A 26,058-nucleotide genomic window follows, 5' to 3' on the forward strand; every position below is an offset into this window, starting at 1 on the left:
ATTAAGACTGATTGTTGCTCGGGTCTGGGAAATAAAAATCTGCCCTGTCCCAAAGCTCAGGCTAGATTCAGTCCCAGAAACTGACCCTGAAATGGCAGAAAGCGGGCTGGAGGCAGGTACCTGGGAAGCCTGGCTAATTTCTGCTCCATGGTATTCAGTCCTGGCCTGGTTGTCTCGGCAGTACTCTGCTGGAATGGGGTGGAAAGTGGTCCAGGTTTTGGTGCAGGGGTCGATATGGAACAAATCTTCAAAAATGGTCTCAGAATAAGGCAATTTCAAGTCAAGGGGTAGGGAAGTTTCTATACACAGGCTCACTGCTGCTTTTGGTTTCTTCCTACGAGATATGTTTACAATTATGTGTTGCCTGAAAATCAGAGCTCTCTAGCATATATAAAGAGGACAAAACAAGGCCCTGCTCCCTCACAAAGGGGTGGACACGGCTCAGTTTTAGTAGCTGTTCTGTGACACCAGCTGTCAGGGGCTATCACTTTTACCCAGCAAGTGCTTCCTTCTGCCTCATGTCAATGCTCATAGAACTTGATTTTGGTCACAGTGTGGTCAGGTGAGCATTTTCTGTCTCCTCTACTGATGTTAGAGATTGGTGTGAGGCTGACGTGATAAGGGAGATTTGAACACCGCACCGCAAATCAGATCCCTGGGGACCCCTGCCTACAAAAGACAGCAACAGGGAAGAAAGCTTAAGCCAACTTGTCCTCCCTCAGTAGCACCTTCCTCATGCTGGGATAAGCAGAACTCTTTGGACATCACCTACATACATCTGGGCAGTATTTCTTCATCAGTAGGTACCGAGTTACCTTGTACATTCAGGGTTTCGAAAGAGGAACAGGATGTTGTTAATCCTAAAGCGTTTGGGATCCAAATCAGGGTCTACAATGAAGCAATCTTCAGGTCTGTACCTGGAAGTAAATACACATTCACAAAATAAACACTTACAAGTTAAGGCAACTCACACCACTCATTTGATACATGCCATGATGAGCTGATTAGCTCCCGCAGTGTGGTTGTCATGGAACACGAGAGAAAACCCAAAGGTATAGAGCTGGAAGCTGTCTTCCTGAATGAGGCCCTGTGTTTAAAAGTCTTTTAATCCAAAATGAAATAAAATAAAAATAAATAAAGAAACAAACAGGAGCGCCTGGGTGGCTCAATGGGTTGGGCCTCTGCCTTTGGCTCAGATCATGATCTCAGGGTCCTGGGATTGAGTCCCGCATCGGGCTCTCTGCTCAGTGGGGAGACTGCTTTCCCTCTCTCTCTGCCTGTCTCTCTGTCTACTTGTGATCTCTCTGTGTCAAATAAATAAATAAATAAATAAAAAATCTTAAAAAATTTAAGAAACAAATGAGCAAACAAATAAATGTCTGTTAGCCCAATTAGCTGGTCTAGTCTGCCTAATTGTAGGTCAGAGTGGGCTTATAGATAAGCTCCTCAAAGTGTCAGAAAATTTAAAGAATAGAATTCTACTCTTTGAGTAAATGGAGGGAAAAATTTGAATAAAATAGGGTGACTAACCTCAGGGAGCACAGAAATGAGTGAAGGGGACAAACAGGTAGTTCAAGGGCGATCCTATTCTAATGGCTCACTTCCCATCGACCCAGCTGCCAACGAACCATACACCTTTCAGGGCTGGTTCCCGGGAGCACAGTGATAGTCCCTCAGCTGCCTAGACTGGTACTTCGTGATCGGCTCATAAAGTCACACTTAACCTTCTTTACTGAAAATAGATCTTGTAGCAAAACATTCCTTTTCCTTTAGTGGGAATTGCCTCTGCCAGTTTGCACTGCAGAGTGAGGGAGGAAGGTCCTAGGGAGTGAATCAAGCTCTGAAGAAAGGCCTGTGAGCTTGATGACATGCGGAGCTCGAACTTTTTGGGTTCTTCTGTTGTGTGAGCCGGACAGTTAGTAATCAGCAAGAACAATTTCCAGTTTGGACCCAAAAATGCATGAGCCTTTGAATAGGAAGAGAAAGGCTATTTCTCCTGACTGGTGAAGGGATCTTAGGTAAATCAGAGGTAGAGGTAGAGATGGCTTCCACCACCAATATGGAAACCACCTTCAACTTTAGAGCCTTTTTTACGCTGGGCCCCAGCTACATTCAACAGTTCTGCACTAAATTGGATGTTTTGCAAAATACTAAAGTGATTTTAAATCAGTTATTTTTGTATAATCATCTTATCATGAGAAGGGAATATAATGTATGGAATACTGTATTGTTATTTTTCTCTGACTGGGTGTTGGGTTTGTATGCCTTTCTGGAAAAATGCCTACCCCTTCAACAAGGAGCATCTCCTCCAAGTTGGGAACATTCTCGGGGCGGGGGGGAGGGGGCTTCCCTCCTAATGCTGTGGTAGCAGAACTGCTTTAATAAGAGGGTAAAGAACGGCACAGTGCATATTGGTATGGGTGTCAAGGGACAAGTATACAGTTGTGAGAAAGCCCAAGGGCAAGGTTTGAAAGGGAGGAATGGAAGGATGATAAGAATTCCAGGGGCAGGGCCTCATAAGGGTGGGGCTGAAGTATAGAGGGAGGGGTCTACAGAAAGAGCTAATTCAATGGAAGTTTGAAAGGAGAGTCAATCCAGGGTCCAAAGAGGAAAGGAGTATGTCCCTTCAAAAGCTGGTTAAAAGTAATGACTCAGACTTTGACTTGTAAGGCATTGTAAGTCAAGAGGCAGAGATGTATTCTGCATTTTCCTCTTTTCCCTGTCCTTTCTTACTCTTTTCTCCCTCTTTTACACCTCTTCTCTTCCTCTGAATGCTTAGATAGACTTGATTTTGCTTTTATTCATTCATTAAGGTTCTTGACCATCTTATGCTTCAAAGTACATATTACAAATTCCCTTAACATGGGATGTTCACGCATGGTGTCTGCTTACAGCCCAAATATCCAACTGGGGAGAGCTGATTATTTATGACCCATCCATAGCAAAAAATACCATGTTATATTATTTCCTTTACAGCCAATGGTGAGAACATTTAGAAACGGATAGTGCGGGCGCAGAGGAGGGCACTTGAAGAGCTCAGTTAAGCATCAGATTCTTGATTTCATCTCAAATCATGATCTTGAGGTTGTGAGACCAAGCCCCGAGTCCAGCGCCAAGCTCAGTGGGGAGTCGACTTGAGATTTTCTTTCTCCTCTCTCTCTGCCCCTCCCCCATTTCATGTGTGTATGCTCTCTCTCTCTCTCTTTAAAGAAAGAAAGAGAAAGAAAGAAAGAAAGAAAGAAAGAAAGAAAGAAAGAAAGAAAGAAAGAAAGAAAGAAAGAAATGGATATCAGGGAATGGATAAAGCTTTTGGCCATAGGTACAGGGAAAATCTAATTGGTTGATACTGGTTTATTTAATTGCATATGCCACACCCTTGTTAGCACTGAAAACCCATCTAGAATGCCACTTACCATTTGACTTTGGTGACAGAGTAGATGGTGGTGTCACTGGGAATACAGGAAGAGGAGATACACGGGGGAGGGTTAGAATGGGAGAAAGTTTTGGGTTTTAAGGGTGTTGTCGGTGACCCGGATAGTAATTGCCAGATATGTGTCTTTAAAGCTCTAGGAAGATTAGTGTTTAAGACACATATTTTAACTTTTTTGTTGAGGCTATAAATTTGGATAAGATTCCACATGAAAGCATGTACTAGAGGGAAAAGGGTAAAAGTTAAGGCATCTGAGAGTATTATGAATACTTAAAGTTCATCTTATTCATATAATTCTGGGATTTGGACATCAGGAGCAAATCTCATGAGTGCAACTTCCAGAAAAGCCTCTCTTGAGAGTTATCATTACTGGTCTGCCACTGTTATTTACTGCTTTTTAAAAAAAAAAAAAAAAGTATTGAATGTTACTTTGGCTCTATTGCAGTACAACTTTTATATTGTTTAAGGAAAAAAAGCAACTTACAGTTCTTTGACAGTAAAGTTGATAAAATCCCATAAGATAATCACACCATTTAAGGTTCCAGCAGCAATCAAATTATATCCTTCTACTTGTAATAAATCAATGCAGTTCACTTCCGTACTGATGTCAGGACTCTGAAGAAGGAAGGAAACAGACGCATGGACCAATATCTAACCACAGTACAAATGTTATGTGTACACTTTGTTATTCTACCATTAAAACAAAATATCTTATGATTTCTTAAAGTTACTTAAAGTTACTATTATAAATTACTATGAAATTTAGTAAAATTGTGTTAGTTTTGCATTAAAATTTTTTTAACTTGCTGAATTCATTAAAATAACAAAATATTCTCTTCCATCTACTGACTCCTTCCTCTCAGCCTTGACTTCTTCTTCCTTGACCACCCAACGGTGAGATCACCGTGCCATCCGTCTCTTCCCTTCAGACTTCTTGAAAATCTTCTGCATTGGATGATTCTCCTCATTAACCTCCTTTTCACTCACTGTTTGGCTTCTGCTCCATAGTATACAATGAAAACTTTTTAAGATTCAGTTATTTCTTTGAGAGAAAGAGAGAGAGAGCACACAGCAGAGAGAGGGGCAGAGGGACAGGGACAGAGAGAATCCTCAAGCAGACTCCCTGTCACGTGTAGAGCCTAAATGCAGGGCTCGATCCCAGAATCCTGAGCTGAGATCAAGAGTCCAGTGTCCCTGTGAAAACTTTTTCTATTTATCACTAAGCACTTTCTTTCTTTACTTTTTTTCTCCTTCCTTCCTCGCTTCCTTCCTTCCTTCCATTAAAGATTCTATTGATTTATTTAAGAGAGAGCACAGAGAGGGAGTGGGAGGGAGAAGCAGACTTCCCACTGAGCAGGGAGCCAGACTCGGGGCTTGATTCCAGGACCCCGGGATCATGACCTGAACTGAAGGCAGATGTTTAACTGACGGAGCCACCCAGGCGCCCCCAACAAACTCTTAACTTAGAGAACAAACTGCTGGTTACCAGAGGGGAGGTAGGTGGGGGGATGGATGAAACAGGTGGTGGGGATTAAGGAGTACACTTGTCGTGATGAACACAGGGTGACATAGGGAAGTGTTGACCCACTCACTGTATTGTACGCCTGAAACTAATATAGTGTATGTTAACTCTCCTGGAACTCTACTGGAATTAAAATTTGAAAAAGGACGAGATCGTGCCATTTGAGAATAACATGCATGGACCTAGAGGGTATTATGCTAAGTGAAATAAGTCAGACCAAGAAAGTCTAATACTGTATGATTCCACTTAGAAGTAGAATCTAAAAAACAAATAAACCAGAAGTGGAATTGAGCCTATCAATACAAAGCACAAGTTGAGGGTTACCAGAGGGGGAGGGAGTGAGAAGCTGGGCAAAATGGAGCTGGGAAGAGGGAGACACAGGCTTCCAGGTACAGAAGGAGTAAGTCATGGGAATAAAAGGCACAGTACAAGGAATAGAGTCAATGATGTAATAGCAGTGTATCAGCACGGATGGTATTTACACTTGCAGTGAACAGAGCATAATGTATAAACTCTTAAAATTACTAAGTTGTGGGTGCCTGGGTGGCTCAGTCGGTTGGGCATCTGCCTTCGGCTCGGGTTGTGATCTTGGGGTCCTGGGATGGAGTCCCACGTCTGGCTTCCTCCTAGGCAGGAAGCCTGCTTCTCCCTCTCCTCCCCGATTGTGCTCTCTGTCACTATCTCTGTCTCTCTTAAATAAATAAATAAAATCTTTTTTAAAAATCGCTAACTTGTACACCTGAAACTAATGTAACACTGTGTGTCAGCTATACTCAAATTTATTTTTTTTTAAGGTTTTATTTATTTATTTGACAGAGATCACAAGTAGGCAGAGAGGCAGGCAGAGGCAGAGGGGGAAGCAGGCTCCCTGCTGAGCAGAGAGCCCGATGCGGGGCTCGATCCCTGGACCCTGGGATCATGACCTGAGCTGAAGGCAGAGGCTTAACCCACTGAGTCACACAGGAGCCCTATACTCAGATTAAAAAAAAAAGATTACAAGTGTATTATTCTTGTCACTCTGAATTGCTCTCCTTCCTGAAACTTCTTACTCTCTTGACAACCTTGACATCAGACCCTAATTTTGCTTATGTCCGTATGACCTTTCCTTTTCTGTTTCCTACCTGACAGCCTCTTACTCCGTCAACCTGTTAGATAGGATATGCTGAGAGATTACCTCTAGCCCATTTGTTTTTCTTTTTTCCAACTCTTTTTGGGCAGTCTTGGCCCCTGTGTTTTAATCATCATCCCAAATCTCAATGCCCTGATAATCTAGTCAGTCCCCTCCCATAAGCTTCAGGGTTGTATACTTAGAAATTTCTCACAGGTATCTCAAAGTTAATATGTGTAACTTCTTGCCTCCTTCAAGCACGGTATTTCCTTCCATTTTACAGCTCCCTGGTAGCACCGTGTCCCAGTCTAGTCATTCAAGTTAGCTCCACACTGTCCTGATTCCCTCCTTTCTCTCAGGACCCTCCTCTCTCAGCTGCATGACATCAGTCCCTAATGAAGCCCAAGTTCCGCTACTTTTGCCACCTAAACATTGCTCAAAACCTCTCCTTCCACCCTCCTCACTGTCATGGCCTTACGTCCTTCAACTACAACAGTGGGTTATTGCTTGAATCTCCTTCCTGCCATCTTGTGCCATCCAAAACTGTCATCAAGCACTGGCATAGTCGTATCCACAGCACCAACCTGATCATGCCATTTCCCATCTACAGCCCCTCACTGGCTTTTCCTTTCTTATACGAGACTCAAGTGCTTTAACACTGTGAGCACAATCCAGCCCTCCCTATCTGTCCATCTCCATTTTCCCTCCCTCCCTGTCTTCCTTCAGCCACACCAAGATGCTTCTGGTTATCCCTCCACCAGCCAGGCCCTTTCTCACTTTTGTGACATTTTTCATTTTATCTCCTCCACTTGGCATTCACTTTGTCTTCTCGGTTGCCCCATGAAACTTCCTATCTGGGCCGAGCTAAGTCTTGGTAATTCTTTCCGACCTAATCAGCAATGATTTTTGGGACGCTTATCTGGCCTAATCCTCCCAAGTTCTCTGTTGGGTTGCCCCAGTGGAGTCGAACAGGTCCCACAGCTCAGTAATCTTTGCATTCCCGGTACTAAGAACAATGTAAGCTGCGTAGGGGGTGTTCAGAAAACAGTGCTTCCTAAATCCAAGAGTTTTAGAGAAAGAGAATTTCCATGCACAACCCAATTTTTTTTTCCACTACGTGACTTTTGCAGACTTTCCATCTATATAGTAATTTTATTTTATTTTTTAAAAGATTTTATTTATTTATTACAAGTAGGCGGAGAGGCAGGCAGAGAGAGAGGAGGAAGCAGGCTCCCTGCTAAGCAGAGAGCCTGACGCGGGGCTCGATCCCAGGACCCTGGGACCAGGACCTTAGCCTAAGGCAGAGGCTTTAACTCACTGAGCCACCCAGGTGCCCCTATATAGTAATTTTAAAATACATTGCAAAAAAGGAACTGCTAGAAATGCTAATTATGGTACATACAAAACATAAGGGCTCAAAACTTCAAGACAATTCACATTTTTATTATAATCCTAAAGGCAATTTTTTCATTTATTACTTCAGTAATTTATTACAGATCCTTCTCCCCTTCCCCGCCCCAAAGCAAGCATTCTGCATTACCCATGTAATAACTTGCCAACTGTATCAGATCTGGCTCACTGGGCATTAATCACTGTCCTGTTCTTATTAGCTCTTAACAAGGAACATAGAACCCAATCCAGTGTTTCCGGTTGTGTAGACTTGGAAGAAATGGGCTAGAATAACTGTTTAAGGAGACGCACTCTGTTCTTCCAGCTTCGGCCCCATTATGAGACGATGTTATCATGACACAGTCACTGTATATTTTGCTTTCAAATCCTTTAGCAAACAATGAAACCTACTTAGGATTTAAACTAACTATGAATGGAATTGGAATTCCAGTGTTAAACTGACATTTAAATTTGAGGGAAAATAATACATTATCTCTCCATAGTATGATAAAATAATAGTTTCCAGAGTCGCCTGGGTGGCTCAGTTGGTTAAGCAACTGACTCTTGGTTTCAGCTCAGGTCATGACCTCAGGGCTGTGAGATCAAGCCCCAAGGGGGCTCGGTGCTCATCGGGGAGCTGCTTTCGACTCTTTCCCTCTGCCCCTCCCCTCACTCCTGCTCTCGCTTTCCCCCCTCTCTAAAAGAAATACATAAATCTTTTAAAAATAGTTTGCAGAGTCTTTGAAACAAGTTATATTATTCTCTCTTAAAGTACATTTGTTTCACTAATGACAGGGGCGAAAAACCAGACTTTTTGATTGTTTCCTCTATAATTTGTGGTTTCGTGCATTCTTTGATTTCTGACCACTTATCTTAGTAAAAACTGAGAAGGATGAGCTAATATTAGAGTAAGCAAATGGTGGACAAAGTCTTAAAAAAAAAATCAACCGACGTAAATTTTTTTTTAAAGATTTTATTTATCTGACAGAGAGAGACACAGCAAGAGAGGGAACACAAGCAGAGGGAGTGGGAGAGGGAGAAGCAGGCTCCCCGCTGAGCAGGGAGCCGGACTTGGGGCTCCATCCTAGGACCTGAGATCATGACCTGAGCTAAAAGGCAGACACTTAATGACTGGGCCACCCAGACACCCCTCAACCTAAATTTTTATGAGACCAAAGAGGGCACCTTCCTTATTTCTCTGTTCTTCAGCCTGAAACATGCTCCCAACTTTACCCCTCAGGTGTGAACACATGCTCCAGTCATACTGAGTGGATATAAATATCTCACAAAAAGTCTTACAGATTATAAATTATCTATTTTTTGAAAGAAAACCAGTCGTTTTGTGAATCTTGATGGAACTATATGACAGCATCTACAGAGTCTTATTAAACTAAAATCAAAACTCATGCAATGAAGTCAGGTTAGAGGAAGTATACACAGAAGTCCTTAAATTACAGCAGGGGCATACAGTCAGCAAAATACAGAAAATGTGAGACTATGGCGCCAACTCTCCAGTATCTTCAATAAGTAAACAATAAGGAGAATAATACTAATACTAATAATATAATATTTTATAAATAAAATAAAGGGAAAGAGAGAAATGGAAAGATATTTATAGATTAAAGGAGATTTAAGATACTTTCCATTAAATGCCACAAATGGATCTTGTTTTGATCCTTGTAAACTCTAAAAAAATATGAGGCGATCTAGGAAATCTGAACACGGTGTGATGATATCAAGGACTTCTTAAAAATTATTTTAGGAAAAAAATCTTTAAAAGAAATGGTGTCATGCCTTTTTTTGAGCCATTACCATGTAGAGATACATACTGAAATACTCAGGGATGAAATGGCACAGTATGTGGGATTTGCTTCAAACAATTCTTTTGTGGTGGTCATGGGGAGTGGCAGGAATACAAAGGAGCACACTTGACCATGCACACCTAATTTCTGAAGCTGAGTGCTAGCACGTGGACGTTCAATGCATTATTTTCTCTACTTTTGTGTAATTTCCCATAATAGAAAGGAAAAAAAATCAGGAAATGAAACTTACATTTACACATTGTGAGACGTTTTTCTCTACCAGCTGGACATCTGGGAAAGGAATACGCATGTTCCTGTGTTTAGGAAATGGCTTCAGATGCACAGTGTGATTCCCATCTCGTAGCAAAGGCACCACATTGGGCAGCTCCCAGGTCACCACGAGATACAAATCCTCTTCCTTACCCTTCAATAGAAATACAGCGAGTACATGAAAAAATTCAGTTAATTATTTTATTTTGAGCTGTTTTAAAGATACAGAGAAGCACAGAAAATACAGTGATGTACTGACCACCTGGATATCAAGGTGGTAGATAGATTATCAAATTATCATGATCAAATCTTAAGCCCCGTCTGGCCCTCTTTAATATAGTTTCTGTCTCTTATCCCTTCCCAGAGGCCACCTGAATATAGTGTTAGTTATGAAAATCTTAGTATTTCTACATAAACTTATACATGTATTCCACATATGAATATATCATATATTGTTATATGTATATACATGTACATGGTACATATGTTACGGTATTGCTTTCAGCCTTTTTTTTTTAAGGAGGGGAGGGGTGGAGGAGAGGGCGAGAGAGAATCTCAAGCAGGTTCCATGCCCAGCACAGAGCCTGACACAGGGCTCGATCCCACAACCCTGAGATCCTGACCTGAGCCAAAATTAATAGCCTGATGCTTAACCAACTGAGCCACCCAGGCACCCTGCTTTTAGCCTTCTTACCTTCTTATAAATGTAATCAAACTGTATGAATTCTTCCTTAACTCTCCTGTTTCACTTAACATTATATTTTTGAGATTTATGCAAATTATTACATGGAACTCTAGTTCATTTATTTTTAGCTTCTCTATAGGACTGTACAAATATATTGTACAATTTATTTATCCAGTCTTCTACTACTAGGGTGTTCAGGTTGCTGCCAATTTTTCACTGCTTCTTTTTATGGACAGGTGCTATAGTTTCTGCAGCATGTGCCTGGAATTATTAAATTGTAAGGTATGCAATTATTGGCTTGACTAGATGAGTGGTTCTTCAAAGTAGCATTACCCATTTCCACCCTCATGAGATCTAGATAACAGTTTTCCTTTCTTCACATTCTTACCAACACTTGGTTTAAACTGATGATGATGATGATGTTTTTGCTTATGATGTGTTCAAAATGAGATATTTAAAAATAAAATTTTAAATGTATTGATTATATTAGTCACATTTTCCTAAGTTAGTGAGTTGAACATTTTTTATGTGTTTGTGAGCCATTGGGGTTTTCTTACCTGTCCTTTGTCCATTTTCCTCTTGGGTTGTTTCTTCTGGATTTGAGGGATTTCTTTAGCAATTCTGTTTCCTAATACTTTCTCATTTACCTGGGACACAGTATATTACCTCTTTCTGCAGTGTGTGACTTATCTTTTCATTGTTTTTCTAAGGCATTTTATCAAATGTAATAAAGAGATCTTTGTAATATCTTGTGAATATAGTGTATCTCCCCATATTTTCAGATGATTGTTTATGTTCTCTAGGAATTCTTTCCACAAAATTTTTGCATATTTTTGTTAAATTTACTTTAGGCATCTTCTATTTTTGTTTGCTCTTATAATGTGATCATTCTGTTTTTTAACTGGTTATTATTGTTGAGATGCTATTAATTTTTGGAATTTTAATTTCTGTGTGGGGATAAAAGTCAAAATTTTAAGGTTGGTGATTTTGCTAGTAGAGCACAGATCTTTTAGGTTGAGAGCAGCTGGGTAAAGTGGAGAGAATATTGGTCTATACATGAAGACAACACATTCCCAGTCTCAGTTCTAGCGAGAGCCTGGGCAAAGCATTTCTCTTCCTTTGGGCTTTTGTTTCCTTATTTATTAAGGTTCCTTATTTGTGGAATGAGGACTTCAGTGAGTGGATGGATAAAAGTTCTTTCCTTTTTCAAAAACATGTTTCTAGGTGATCTAAGGTCCCTGTTATCTCATATCTATGTTAATTGAAAAGTACTGGCCAGTGGTCCTCCTACCTGGTGGGTGGGTCTCTGGTTAGAGTTTGTGCCACTTTGGGAGCAGAAGTGTTGAACTTGCAAGTTCAACAATGTCCAGGAAGTGGTCAGACATTGACATACTGAGTAACAGCTCAGCTAAGTTCACGTGCCTCCTTGATGGCCACTATGGCCGTCAATCTTTCTGAATCCATGGGACAGTAAAATTAAACAAACAAACAAACTTTAAATTATTGACTTAGAGTTACTAATATTTAATTTCACCAAGAGAGGACATGGGGGAGAAGGGAACTGGAAACTCTGTTATCATCATTTTATGAAAAGAAAGGCTATAATTTAATACCAACAAGTAGGAAAGATACAACCTTTAAATTTAAAAAGTAAAATTAGCTTTATGAAAAATTGCCCTTATTTTTTTCATTTCAGCCCTAAGTGGTGAAACTTTTTATCTCAGGTTGGTATTGGCAGACAGGCCTTCAGGAATTGGTGCTCCTGGAAAATAGCAGTTGGCATGATGCTATGAACATGAATGACTTTAACTGCCTTGAAAGGAAGATCTTTTGCTTTAAGGGACTCAAAATAGGGCTATAGAAGTAAATACATAAAGTTACATGGATGGAAGGGCAGATAAAAGGAAGTAAGTGGATCTTCAGAATTTGAACTATTTTGGGGTTAATTACTCAAAATCTCTGAACTCCCACACCACTCTGTTCATGATGTTACAACAGTAGTATCTCACCAATCTATGCCTTTTTTGGAAGATTTTTATTTATTTTAGAGAGAGAGAGTGTGTGCTTGCAAGTAGGGGGAGGGGCAGAGAGAATCTCAAGCAGACTCCTTGCTGAGGGCAGAGCCCACCGTGGGACTTGATCTCATAATCCCTAGATCATGGCCTGAGCCGAAATCAGGAATCTGATGCTCAACTAACCGAGCCCCAGCACCCCAGTCTATGGTTTTTATTAACAAGAGTTTGGGGGCAAATTTCTAAAAATTTTTTATACAGGCAGGATATAATTCTGTCTCCTTAAAACTGAGATTGTGAGATGATTATTGTCCTTCTCTTTGGTCAGGACGTTGCACTGACAGGCCAGGCAGTTGATACTCTGCCTTCCCATGACGTGGCCAAAAGGTCAGGACTGAAGAAGTTCATACAATGACATTTGTGACAGGACCAGGCAGTGACACAAGCATCTTTCCAGGACTTGGGAAAATAAAACCAAGAATGTAAGTACAAGAGAGACATTATAGCTCAAGCCATTAAGGACTGGTCTGAGACACTAAGAAGAAATACATAAATTGTATGGGGGCTTCCCCTTACCCATCACGATTTAGCAGTTTCCTGAGTAACAGAATACGACTACTGAAGCAGTTTTTGTTTATTTGTTTGTTCGACGCAGCAGAGAGTCTGGGAAGATGGAGGGTGGGTTTATCTTTCCTGCACTCCACTCCCAGCTCTGACTCTGGGAACAGCTTCTGGAGGCAAACAGAGAATGAAGGCTGGAGTTTGGGGAAAGTTATTATGGTATTGTTACCCTCTGGGCGGAACAAAAGCCTGGGAACCAGGGTGGGAGAGAGTTCAAGGGTAAGCTCCGAACATGGTGATTACTCCGTAAACAAACCTAAATCCCCGGAAGGAGGGGGGCCCAGGGGACAATGGGAAGTATGACATATACCTAGTGTTCCTTGCCACCAAGGAGTTGAGGAGTAGCTGAACAGCTGGACTGAGCCTTCTGTACTTCTGAAATTGGGAGAGACAATGGGAAGCAGGAAGGCTTCTGGCTATGGTCTCCACCAGGGGTGCTGTGCGGACTCTAAACCACCCCTCACTGGGGCACCTGGGTGGCTCAGTGGGTTAAGCCTCTGCCTTTGGCTCAGGTCATGATCCCAGGATCCTGGGATCGAGTCCCACATCGGGCTCTCTGGTCAGCAGGGAGCCTGCTTCCTCCTCTCTCTCTGCCTGCCTCTCTGCCTACTTGTGATCTCTCTCTGTCAAACAAATAAACAAATAAATAAATAAATAAAATCTTTAAACCACCCTTCAGGAACAGCATGGCTGCACACCTCATCCTCTCAGAATTGCCACTCCTGTGTTTATCTAGTAGCCAGATCCTAGTGAGCAGAAAAAGAAACGTAGCTAGGAGGGGCTAGTATCCGGAGAGAAGAACTACAGACAAAACATGCAGAATAGGTCCCTGACTCGGACAGTTGGTGGTGTGTTAACTCGAGCAAAACTGAAGAGTCCTTAAGGAAGTTCAAAACCGAAACAAAACAACAGAACGTGGCCTTCAAACATCCGAATTTGGTTGGTGAAGTGAAGGAGAATTAATTTCTCTTCGAGACTGGAACAAATAGCTTAGAAATAGAGAAAAATATTTCAAAACAGCATGACTAAAAAGAAAAACATAAAGAAAAATATAAGAAATTGAGAGGATAGAGTCAGAAGACCCAATATCCAAATAGTATGGGTTCCTGAATTAGAAAAAGACGCAGATGTGGAAAAGATACTTAATAAACAAATAATACAGAATATAGTACAAAAAATAATAATATAAAAATAATACATATAATATATTATATAATAATAAAAATAATAATACAAAAACAGTTCCTAAGCTGGAAGAAACGTCCAAGACTGTAGATTAAAAAGTCTCCTGTGGAACTGATGAGAAAACATACGCATACAGGCAGAGCCTTTAAGCTTCTGGGACAAAGGTAATGTCGAAGTTTGCAGAGAAAGGGAATAAGCTGTAGAGGAAAAATAATCAGATCCACATTGGACTGCTCACTGGCAACATTGTTAGTAGTATATCTACTGTAATTCCAATTTGAATTTCTCTGATTACTAATGAAGTTTAGCATCTTTGCCTATGTTTATTGGATATTTGGGTTTGCTGTTTTATGAAGCGTCTTTTTAAATTTTCTATTGAACTAATCACCTTATTTATTATCTAAGAACTCAGGATACTAATCCAATTGGTTATTATGTGTTGCAAATCTCTTCTTTAACTCGACTCTTGTCTTGTAACTTTAATTCTGATAACTTCTGATGAAGAAAACTTATTAGTTTCATGTAACCAAATATGTCCATTTTTTAAATAATTAGTGGTTTTTGAGTCTTACCTAAGATATCTTTTCCTCCTGAGTTCATAAAGACAATGTCCTACAGTGACTGCTAAACCTTGTATTGTTTCGTCTTCCCATTAATATTTTGAAGTCATTAATCCACAAGGGATAGTCTTAGACAGGAGAAAAAAAATTACAGTTTTTTCCATATGGATGTCCAGTTGCTCCAAAACCTTTTATTGAAAAATATATTCTTGCCGCACAAATCTGCTATGCCACTTCTGTTGTATATGGACCTGTTTTTGTTCTGTTGTTCTACTTACTTATCTCTGTGCCCAAACCTTCTTGTCTAGTTTTCTTGTGCACTTAATTATCCTGACTCTGGTTTTAGGGAATGTGCCTTTCTTCGGAATGGATTTGTATTTGTTTCTCCCAGGTGCCTGCCAAAACTACCAGTTGTAGACCACCTTAAATCAAGTTTATAGCTGAGATTTCTTTGACCTCCTAAGCATGGCCCATCTAGCCTACAAATGTATATGAGTTCCTACTTGTGGCCACAGTTCTGACGAACAGGGCTTTGTCTCATCTTGCTTTGTTTTCCTACTCTTCTCCCTTCTTTCCTGCTTGGCCCTGTGTAAGGGCAGATTTTCCTGCCTTGCCCTTTGGAAGCTGGTTCCTTTCTTTCTGGTTTACTTTTACGCTGAAAGTATAACTTTTGGGTCCCAGCATATTATGGATGTGGTATTAAATTCTTTGCCTTAGGCAGGCCCTGGGCCTGGACTTCTTGTCCCTCCTAATCAGGCAGGCGTCTCCAAAACTGAATCCTCTCTAGCTTTGGAAAATGCCCTTGGGACAAAAACAGCCATGGTGTTTTAGTTCCTCACTTACCTCTCATTCTCCACTTACAGTAAATTTTTGGTCTGCTCTTTAGTCACCAATCTTGTCAACTCTTTAGTGCTCGTTAAGAGATTCAGTGAATATTTTACTCAGAACTTTTCATTGTTTCCAGTGGAGGGTGGGTCTGAATAATCTAGTTCCTAAGTACCTTATTTTCCATTGAATCTTGGGATTTGGAAGAACTTCTAGCAATGTGGAGCACACAGAGTGTTTCTTGAAGTGTTGAATTTCTCTGAAAATCAGTGGACAAAGAAATCTTCCCTGACTCCTGTTTTGGCTGGGCCGTGCCCACTGCAGTAAATTCATGTGGCACTTGTGTAAGTATTTGTAACACTTGTTATGGGTAGATGAATATCAATCCTTCATATTAAATTATAAGTTCCATGATGAAAGGGAAGATACCTTTCTGGCCCATGAGACATACTTACTAGATGCTCATTGAAAAAAAAAATGAATGAATGAAAGTACATTCACTGAACAACATGTTAGGAGTGATGAGCTTCACTCAGCTGAAAATCCACATACAACTTTTGACTCTCGCAAAACTTAACGATTAATAGCCAACTGTTGACTGGAAGCCTTACTGACTCCCTCAACAGATGACTGACACATATTTTGTATGTTATATGTATTATAAGCTGTATTCTTACAATAAAGCAGACTAGAGAAAAGAAAATGTTATTAGGAAAATCATAAGGAAGAAAAAGTACATTTATAGTATTATAAAAAATCTGTATATAAGTAGACCCACACTGTTCAAACCCATGTTGTTCAAGGGTCAACAGTATTCAAGAAGGTAAGTATGTGAATCAAACCATATCTTATTTTCTTATTAGGATTATTTATTTATTTATTTGACAGAGAGAGAGAGAGAAAGAGAGAGAGATCACAAGTAGGCAGAGAGGCAGGCAGAGAGGGGGAAGCAGGTTCCCCGCTGAGCAGAGAGCCCGATGTGGGGCTCAGGCCCAGGACCCTGAGATCATGACCTGAGCCGAAGGCAGAGGCTTAACCTACTGAGCCACCCAGGTGCCCCAAACCATATCTTATTTTTAATAGGCAAATAATAACAATAAATAATAATAAGACATTAACCATAAATGATAAGTAAGTGTGCATTCAACATTATGCTTATTGTAAAGCTCTTTTCTCTAACAATAAAAATTCCCTAAAACTTTCCAAACACTGGGGCGCCTGGGTGACTCAGTAGGTTAAGCGTCTGCCTTTGGCTCAGGTCATGATCTCGGAGTCCTGGGATCGAGCCCTGCATCGGGTTCCCTGCTCAGCAGGGAGCCAGCTTCTCCCTCCCTCTCTGTGTTCTCTCACCCGCTTGCTTGCTCTCAAATAAATAAATAAAATCTTAAAAAAGAAAACAACAAAAACCCTTCCCAAACATTTACTATTGTATATTTTATAAAAGGTTTCCAGTATTGCTTCATTCTCTCAATCCTCAATCTCTGCACGTTCAGGCAGAGCAAGAAGATAAGTACATGTAAGAGAGATTTTCAATCTTCATCAAGCTCCGTCTATGGATTTCGGAGACTTGGAGAAGCAGAATAATTAAAGTGACAAATTCTGCAGTAAAACCAAAACCAATTCTGATGTGGGAACAGCACCAGGCTGTTTTTTGCAGTCTTTAAAAGAGGGAGTGCTTGTAATAGACATGGTCTCTTCGGAAAAGCATACTGATGGTCAGATGCACTCCGTTGAAGAAAGGAGGTCAATCCATTGTTGTGTTATAGAGTTTTACTGAGAAATTCCTTTCTCTGGTGCTGTTTGGATGGCTCAGACAACACGGGAAGCGTATATTGAATCAGGGATGTTTTTCACTCCTTTTTTCCAGCAGTAGTGCCATCAATCACCTTAATCAATGCTGAAATTTCATGATTGCTAACCTAATTTAAGATTTTCTTTTTTTCTGTTCTCCGCTTTCAGAAGGAGAATAATAAAGTCAATGAGTCCTTGAGCTCCAGGCAGAGAGATCCACTCGGTAGCCAGGATAAATGATCCGGCCTTCATCTTAAATATGAAATAGGCATTAGCATTCTCCGATGGTAACAGACTCACAGAAAAAAATAAATTAGCCTACCTCAATCCTCCCAAAATGGCCCTGAGCAGATTGCATCATTAACCTTAAAGTAAACAAAGCAATTTTGGTGACAAACTGAAAAATTGACTTGAGCATCCCTGAATGCATGATGGGTTCTAAGGACAGAGAGAAATCCCTGCCCCCTTGCACGGAGCCTGCTGGCGGGCAGCTCTGCCGGTGAATTCTCCCTAGATGAGGTTAGAAGCCATGTCAGGGGCAAAAGCCGTGGCTAAGTTTCACCTTTCTGATACCTGTTGCAGAGGTTCTGACGCTTTAGCACACGCTGGGCTGCCCCTGAGATGCTGCCCCTGAGCTGCTAGCCTCTTTTTGCTCTTGGCTTGGACCTGAGCAAGGATGCTCTTAACTAAGAGCCTCCTAGAAAGACCGGTGGAGAGCTGCTATTCTCAGCTGACTGGCAGGAGGAGAGTGAGATGGGACTCCTCCCAAAACTGCACTGATTTCCACAGGAAGAGTGGGTCGAGTGCAAACACAGAGCTGGCACGGCTCACCTGGACCATTTTAATCTTCCCATTGCGCTCCAAGGTGAGGATCAAGTACTGGTGTTTCTCCTGGGCCTTCAGGAAAATCAGGCGCCGTAGCCAGTGCTCTTCCTCCTTCCAGTCCTTCCCCTCCGGCAACACTTTCATCTCCTGCCCGCTGCCGAAGTCCCAGATTTTAATTGTTCCTGAGCACACAGGAAAAAGACTATGTAGATACAAATAACGTAGAGAAAGCTTGCTTTTTTATCTCAGACAAAATCGATCTAATGGAAAGAGTTCTGCCAACAATTTATCATATATTGATTTCCTACTCAGAGTGACCGGTGAGTCTCAGCATTGCTGTGCACAAACTACATTTCTATATGCCTTCGTTTGTCATGGGCTGATAAAAATGAACAGGACAGCAATGTCTTGAAATTTGTGACAGTTTTCTCGACACACTCAGACTCTATGGCTGAAGTGCCTCTTTTCTGTCCTTGTCTCCCAGACCCTCCAGTTTGCTGAACACTCCCCACTATCTTTCTATTTGTCTAATATCGAGCCATGATTGTCATTCATAGTGAAAGCGCAATCCAGTGACATCACTTTTCCTAAGGCTCTGACAGGTTTGATGACTGTTGTTCTTATTGGGTGATAAAACTTAAGAGAATTCTAGCAGGTAGGAATCTATCAAGCTTTGAGTTGTTTTATCGGTTACATGGGAAGAAAATGCAACACGGGTGTTGAGTTTCTTCTTACATGTGAAATCCTACTTTCTTGGCACTTAACTTGGGTCATTCGATTTCGGGGAGCTTGATAAAGAGGCCAGGAGGCGTGATAAATGGCGTGGTTATTGAATGGCTATTTCTAGACCGTGTAGGAAGTCTCTTCACATGGGCTTTTCCAGGGGTCACCTCAGGTTTAGAATCTAGGAGACTGCTCCTTACAGGACTTTCTTCCCTTTGCTTGACCCTAATCCCAACCCCTATCCCCATGCCTTATCCCCAGCTCTACTCCTGCTGGACACCCACGATGTTCTATGTTGCTTTTATTTCCTTCTGCCAGGTTCTCTCTATCAGCAACACTCACAATTCCTACCATTTGTTTGTTCCCAACATCATTAAACACTGACTAAATTCTCCCTATATCCTCAGCACTCCATGAGGAGCTACAAATGCCAAATGAGCGGGCGTGGTTCCTGCCCTCAAGCACTTTATGGTCTGGAGGAACATAGTCATACAAACAATGGAACGAAGGAATGCGCTCATTTAGTCCCAGATATGTGGACCACAGGGTCACAGCCTGGATTTCTCACTGCCTCAGGACTTTGGCAGTTAAATTTAATGGGGCAGAGGGCAGGGAGAAGTATTGCTTAGCTTAGGTGGAGGGTGGGAGGTGGAGAGGAATGAGGGGCACTGCCAGCTTGTGAGCAGAGCTGCTCTGAGAGCCAGAGAATCCTACTTTCCAGGCTGCTCTAGGATGTCACAGCATCTTTGTCAATGACCGCTGAGGAAAACAAACTGGGCATGTTTGAAGAGATTCTAGACCCTAGCACTAACAATGAACTAGGACTTTCTTGCCTGCAAACAGTACTATCTGTCATCTGGATGCATCTCTAAGGCTTATGCCTGATAACAGTTGTGTGCTTTGCTCAGACTTTCTATTATAACTGATTTTCATATGTATGGAGAGCATGCTCATAGAGCAGTTAAGACTACCTTCTGGAGAACTGTCCCGCACGCACAACAGTTGCGTTTACTCACACCCCATCAACTTAGCATTCGTGATTTCATTCCGTGTGTACTGTTATCTGTCACACTTGGAAAAATCAGACTTTCACATCAGGATGTTCACTCCTCCCACCCACTGGCTTCCAAGCAAGAATTTCTTAGTAAATACATCTCTAGGATAAGTAAGCTATGAGTAGTGCACACAAGTGGGTCCTATCGTCTAGGTAAAGCAGTTCTTTCGTGGGAGGTCAGAGCAAGGTGAGGTGAAAAGGGAGGCAGGCTGGAGTGCTTAGTTCTAGAAAGTTCTATGCAGTTCTCCATAGCTTGAGAAGCAGCAAGCGACGGAACACCAACACCACCGAGCCTGACATGCCCCCAAGTTGTTGAGACTCCTAAGTCCCGTGTAGAAATCTGGGTATTGTGCAACAAAGCTGGTTGGATTTTTGTCTGGTCCCCAAATCTACTAAATGTAAACGTCCATCCCTTAGCTGACGGTCCCCAAAACTAAAAGGACAAAAGGCATCCGTGCAACACAATTCCTGCCAAGGTTGGAATGAGATACGCGTGAAAGACTTCCGCGAACGTTAAAGCCATAATACAAATGCGACGTGAGGCATGGACAGCTGGGCCCTGAAGCCCGTTACAGCAGAGTCTGCTGTTGTTCAGCCAGGCAGAGCCGTCTCTCTGGCATGCTGACATGCCAGCCTGCTTCGTGTTCTCTCTGTCTCCAGCCCCCGCAGCAGATGAGCTCCGGGCACAAACTCTCGGGCGCTAACGCAGGGAGGCCCGATTCGGGTTAGGGATCTGACCGTTGTATGCCCCTGTGGCAAACAGAAATCCAGTCTCATCAATCGCTGCTGAAGTCAGTTCAACACTGAAGCCATGAGGGTCTAAAATCTGGTATATTTGGAGGCCGGTCTCGAGTTCCCAAACCTGTAGCAAAGAACAACAACAAAAAATAAAGTCATCCAGATACCCTTCGGCTCTTACAAAAATTTTACAGTATTCACCACAGCCTCCAAATTGGTGCTGTGCTCTTCTAAAGTCTTTTCCAACATCCTGGCCTGAGTGTTGGTTTGCCCGAAGAAAGTTCTAACAGATGCAGTGCTGTTGAGTCGTTCCTGGGAAGCCCGAGCGTGTCTGCTGCGTACCTAGGCGGTGGAGACAAACGGACTATTCCGGGCAGCCTTGGCCGGGGAGGAAGTCGCCAATTTTGCTGCTGTGAGCATGAAACAAGATTAGCAGCCAGATAGCGATGTGACCATTACAAGTACAGCCGACAAAAAAAAAAAAAAAAAAAATCAAACTGGATTTATTCCCTGTTGATACTCATCCGAATTAGCCAGGAGTCCCAGGACAGAATGAGAGAACCCTGAGGAAGGGGCTTATTGACCTTTTCAAGAAGTGTTCTGATGAGGGGCACGGGCCTCGCTCTTGGAGGGAGGGAGGGAGAGAGAGAGACTTCAGAGAAGGCTGTCTGTGTAATCAGGCTGGGTATAATCAGAAAAATCCAGAAACATGTCAAGCTACATCATTCTCTCTCTTTGGAAACACAGTCGAGGCTCTAGACCTTTAGCCTTTCGGTCTAAATCTCTCCTTCTTCATGGATCTGCTGTGCTCACATGTAAACCAGACTGTCAGTGAGTAATGAAACTGCACTGTCAGGACAGACGGTCACCCTCTGGGTCTGTGGGGCCGAGGCAGCATAAGCAAAGGGCCAGAGATGAGAAGGCACATTGTCCCTCCAGGGAGCTGAAAGACAGCCATCGCAGCTGGAATCAAGGAGGGAGAACAAGACCAGAGGGAACTTGTGGAGTCATCCGGAGGCCAACCAAGGGCCCCTGACTGACCTGATTGAGGCCAGTCTGACTCAAGAGCCCACGTTCTCAACCTCTGAGTGCCCCCAGTGCAGACAAGGTCCTTAAAGGAGAAGAGAAATGAATGACACTGCATGAATGGGTCTCAGAGGTCACCCATGTTGTGGCCTGAAGTATGATCTCTCTTCAAGCAAGCAATCAGGTATGAAAACTCACCTAGATGTGAGTTGCCCGCTTCTCCCCTGACAGGAAAACCATGTCCCTGCTAGACGTCAGTATTTCATGAAAACGGAGTAGGTTTTATTCCGTAGGCTTATCAGAACTAGGTGACCGTTAACTGAACTCCCAGATTTTGGCCTGAGAAAATCTCCAGCAGATGAGCAGAGAGGGTCTGGGATTGAGAGGGGACTTAAAGGGTCTCTAGAGGGTCTCTCTACCGCTCCAGGTGTTTCCTTTCGGAGGGCATGCATGAAATAAAAGGATGGACCTTTGAAGCAAACACTGCCAGTCTTCACTGCTAGATGGCTTCAATGGTCGTAATTACTGACGCACTTAGGATGGCTGCGTACCGGGGCCTCTGGGGAGCCCGGTAGTGTCAGGCGGTGGAAGCACAGGAACAGACACAGGGAGCTATAACAGGCCAACCTGGGTACACACCCCAGCTATGATGCTTACTAGTTATGCAATCGGGGGCGAGCTGCTTGATCTGCAGGAGTCCCTGTTTCCTTATCTTTAAATGGAACCCTTTATCTGTCCACGTGGAACCAGTATGAAGATTAAATGAGATCATGGATTTAAGGCACATGGCACATATCCTGCACCTATGGGGTTATAGTAAACATTATAAATTTCTCTCCCTTCCTTCTTACCCTATCCTCTGCTCATAACTCAGATTTAAAAATCTGTCAATCTATCTAATCTACCTATATCTATCTATCTAATCTATCCATCCACCATCCATCATCCATCCTAGTACTCCTTCCTTGGTATATTTCCTTTAAAATTCCTATTCCAATAGTAAAAAACTAGCTTTATTTATTTCACTGAGGCTGCAGTTTAATAGCAAGCAGTCTGAGCTGGCTTAAAATACTTGTTTTTCATGTGTTCGTGAATGTTTAAAAATAGCTGTACTGTCGATCTCATCACACAGGCCACTACATTTACTTAATCACACAAAGCCTTCCCTGTCAAAAGAGAACATTCTGCTTTGCCTTTTTCTTTCTGAAGAGCCAATATACACTCACCTTAATGATGGACTCAGAACAGAGAGTAAGTACTTGGTGAAAATATCTGTTGTAAAGCATGACATTGATTTCTCGTTCATGAGTGTGAGGAATCTGTTTTGTATCTTGTACCATCCTGGTCAGAGGGTACATGTCCATAACACTAGATCCTGGAACATAAAGAAGATTGTCACAAATACCCAACATTAGAAGTTTTGAAGCACAAAGGATTTTACCCAAAGAGTCATGTTTGGAAACAACCCATCAGCGAGGTTAGTAATATCGATTCCTAGGATATCTAATGAGGTGAAGATACGCTTATTTTTTCTAAAACATTTTTGACAAAAAAAGAAGATGTTATTCAGCAAGAGAAAAGCATTTGTTGAGGCTGTCATTAATTTTCAAGTGCAGGCCATTGGATTTATCGATATCCTCTTTCCGGTGATCCCTCTTTTTTTTTTTTTTTAGTCTATATTTTTCCTTCTTGAGAGTGCCTGCCGCATGCCTCTCCATCTGGTGTCTAGTAATTACGGTGATGGTCAGCTTTCTGCTGAAGGTAAGCTTCCTTCTAGTGATTGGAATTTATTGTTAGCCTTTCCCGGCCAACAACTGATAAAGCACTCTGTAAACACAGTCTTATTAAATGTAATGAATGAGAACGGTTACAGGCCAGGGCTTGCAACATCAATATTAAATAAGATCAATTTCCAAATCAATGTGGGGAAGTAGGTGGAGAGCAGATATACCTCATTTGCATTTTCCTAAGGGTGCTGGTTTGGTTTTACTGGGACACTACAAATGGCAAACGTGATTTAACTCTCAAAATCAACTATGTATTCTGTGTTGGTGTAATGTCTCGATATGTAAGAAAGAATCCCAAAGCATTTTAAAGATCAGACAAAATGAAACTTCTCTGTTTTACTGTCGTGGAGATTAAATTATCAAAGGTCACTTTGTATTGGGTTTCTCACCATTTTCCAACCTTACCTGTAGGAAAAGGCGCCCCAGGAGTTAACGAAGCCCTTTTCTAAAGCTGCTTAAACTTTAAGATTAAAATCTGTTCGTGTGTAGAGAAGGGCTTAAAAAAGTTTTTTTGGTAATATTTCTCAGTTCAAATATTCTAATATGGAAATATGAGAGGAATGTGGAAGCCAGATGACCAACACTCAGAGCTTCCTGGTAGAGCTTTTAACATTATATTGTGACTAGCTTTATTCAGAACCCACACCAACAAAGCTAGATCTGCTTATGAACTAGTGGTAATCCTCTGTGTTTTCAGCACTGCTGTGGAAACAATGCAGTTACAGAGAAAGAATGTGGTTTCAGAAGCCACATGATTTGGGATTGAACCCAGCTCTACCTTTTAACCTGGTGGGTTTTTGTTGTTGTTTTATTTATTAGAAGGAGATCGAGCATGTGGTGGGGTGGGGGGGAAGGAGGGAGAGTGTAGGGAGAGAGAGAGAATCTCAAGTAGAGTCCGCACTGAGCATGGAACTCGACCTGGGACTTGACCTCACCACCCCGAGATCATGTCTTGAGACGACATCAGGAGTTGGATGCTTAACTGACTGAGCCACCCAGGTGCACCGGTCCTGGTGTTTTTCTACTGGCCAGCTGAACTGCTTAATACTGAGTGTCAGTTATAAACTAGGAGAATTAATAATTCCTACCTCCTGTGGGGGTTGTGCAGGTCAAATGAAACAAAGCACATGAAAGCACTTTGTAAAAGAACTTTCCAAAAGGGTGTTGTTGTAACAGAGGAATGATACAAACGACAGTGACAGTAACAACAGTATATTCTACAAAGCATTTCCAGAATGTGATGCTGCTGTCATCACGGTTTAGGTGACTATGGTGGCTTCTCTGAATCAAAGCATGAAGTAAAGTCTGGGAGATAAGCTTCATGTAATTCTGATGTCAAGTTGATGGCAGCAGTCAATGTAAGTGACACACAGAGCTGTATGTTTTTATAAGCAAAGTACTAGCAAAATTACATAAAACCGGAAGCAATCATGATTTCCTCCTCCTCCTTTTCCTTCTTCTTTTGTCTTGATACTCGAGTCCTTAGTTATTCTGGTGATACATAGGTTGGAAATGCTGAGCCCACTAATCAAACATGCAAGTAAGGATACTAGGAGAAAATTTGCTTGCAGTTATTAGCATGTTATTTTTGGAAGAGCTAATACAGAAGAGGAGTGCTTACACCTAGAATTAAGTTCTGTTTTACAAGATGTAAAATTATCTATCAAGCATGAAGTGCTAGTTCACTCCTAATCCAGAAAAAAACCCAAACAAACCCAGAGTTAAAAATAATTATGTTCTCCACTAGCAGAGATAGCACCAACCATTTCAAATGCATGTCTCCTGCATGTCTCCCTGCCCTAATTAATCCCACAGGAACTCAGAACAGGTGGTCAGTGGGAAAGTGCTTAGGAAATGCATTCTGGGCTGGTGTTCCAGAAGGAGGAAGTATTGGTAATAGCATTCAATTTTCTTCTAAGGCCTGAAGGCATGCATGTGAGCTGTGTTTAATGTAAAAGCCTAACAGAACGTTTTGTGTCTTTAGGAAGCGTGTTTTTAAGAGGCAACAAATAAAGGAGGCAACAAATCTGTTGGCATCATGCTGTGGAACTGTCATTTGGGACTCTATTTTCTCTCCATTTTATGGTCTAGATGCAAAGGCAGGTGGGGATGTCAGCACCTTCTAACTGTCTCAGTACCAGAATGCATGGGGCCAAACTGCCCCGCTGAAGAAAGGGGGCATGGATGCTGGTGTAGTCCCTCAGAGACGGCTCATATTCCAGCTCCCAAGAGTCAGACGGAGCTGGCTTTGCCTTTTATGCAGCAACACATCACATCCCACTTCTTGCTTTGCCCAAGGCCATCTTCCGAGGCTCAAAAACTTAGAGCGCTGACCTAGTTTTTCCAAGGAAGTGCAGGTGCACATTTTGTCTACCCGGCCATGGAAAGACAGGAAGGAGTGGAATGGAATGAAATATCTACTGTGATGAATCACAGTTAACACATTCCCCTTCTGCTTCTATTTTTCTTCTAGTTAGTGCTCAAGTGTTAGTTAAAAAAACGCTTGAAGTCAAGATGGGAGTTTTGCCTGCTGTTAATTGGGTACACTCACCTGTAATAAGCATGCCATGATTGGAATCGTACACCATGGAATAAATCTGCATGTCTCCTGGTCCCCCGTGGCTGTCATGGAACACTTGTAATAGCGAAAGAGTCTGTACATCCCACACCCTGAAAACCTGGGAGAACAAAGAACATAGTTCACC

The 26,058-nt window shown here is 42.0% G+C and overlaps 1 protein-coding gene across 3 annotated transcripts in view; it reads right to left on the reverse strand.

Moving 5' to 3' along the window:
* WDR64 (WD repeat domain 64) overlaps window positions 1–26,058 on the reverse strand; it is a 137,587-nt gene that overhangs the window by 31,918 nt on the left and 79,611 nt on the right. For all 3 annotated transcript variants that reach the window (XM_032862931.1, XM_032862930.1, XM_032862932.1), the window contains 7 exons: window positions 25,905–26,031; window positions 22,793–22,941; window positions 20,541–20,664; window positions 18,032–18,207; window positions 9,502–9,675; window positions 3,915–4,045; window positions 816–917 (listed from right to left, as the gene is read on the reverse strand). In XM_032862931.1, coding sequence (XP_032718822.1) covers window positions 816–917; window positions 3,915–4,045; window positions 9,502–9,675; window positions 18,032–18,207; window positions 20,541–20,664; window positions 22,793–22,941; window positions 25,905–26,031 — 983 coding nt within the window. The remainder of the gene's footprint in view (window positions 1–815; window positions 918–3,914; window positions 4,046–9,501; window positions 9,676–18,031; window positions 18,208–20,540; window positions 20,665–22,792; window positions 22,942–25,904; window positions 26,032–26,058) is intronic.

The sequence above is a fragment of the Lontra canadensis genome, unplaced genomic scaffold (assembly GCF_010015895.1).
Source record: "Lontra canadensis isolate GAN:19392208 unplaced genomic scaffold, GSC_riverotter_1.0 scaffold24, whole genome shotgun sequence".
NCBI classification, from domain to species: Eukaryota; Metazoa; Chordata; class Mammalia; order Carnivora; family Mustelidae; genus Lontra; species Lontra canadensis.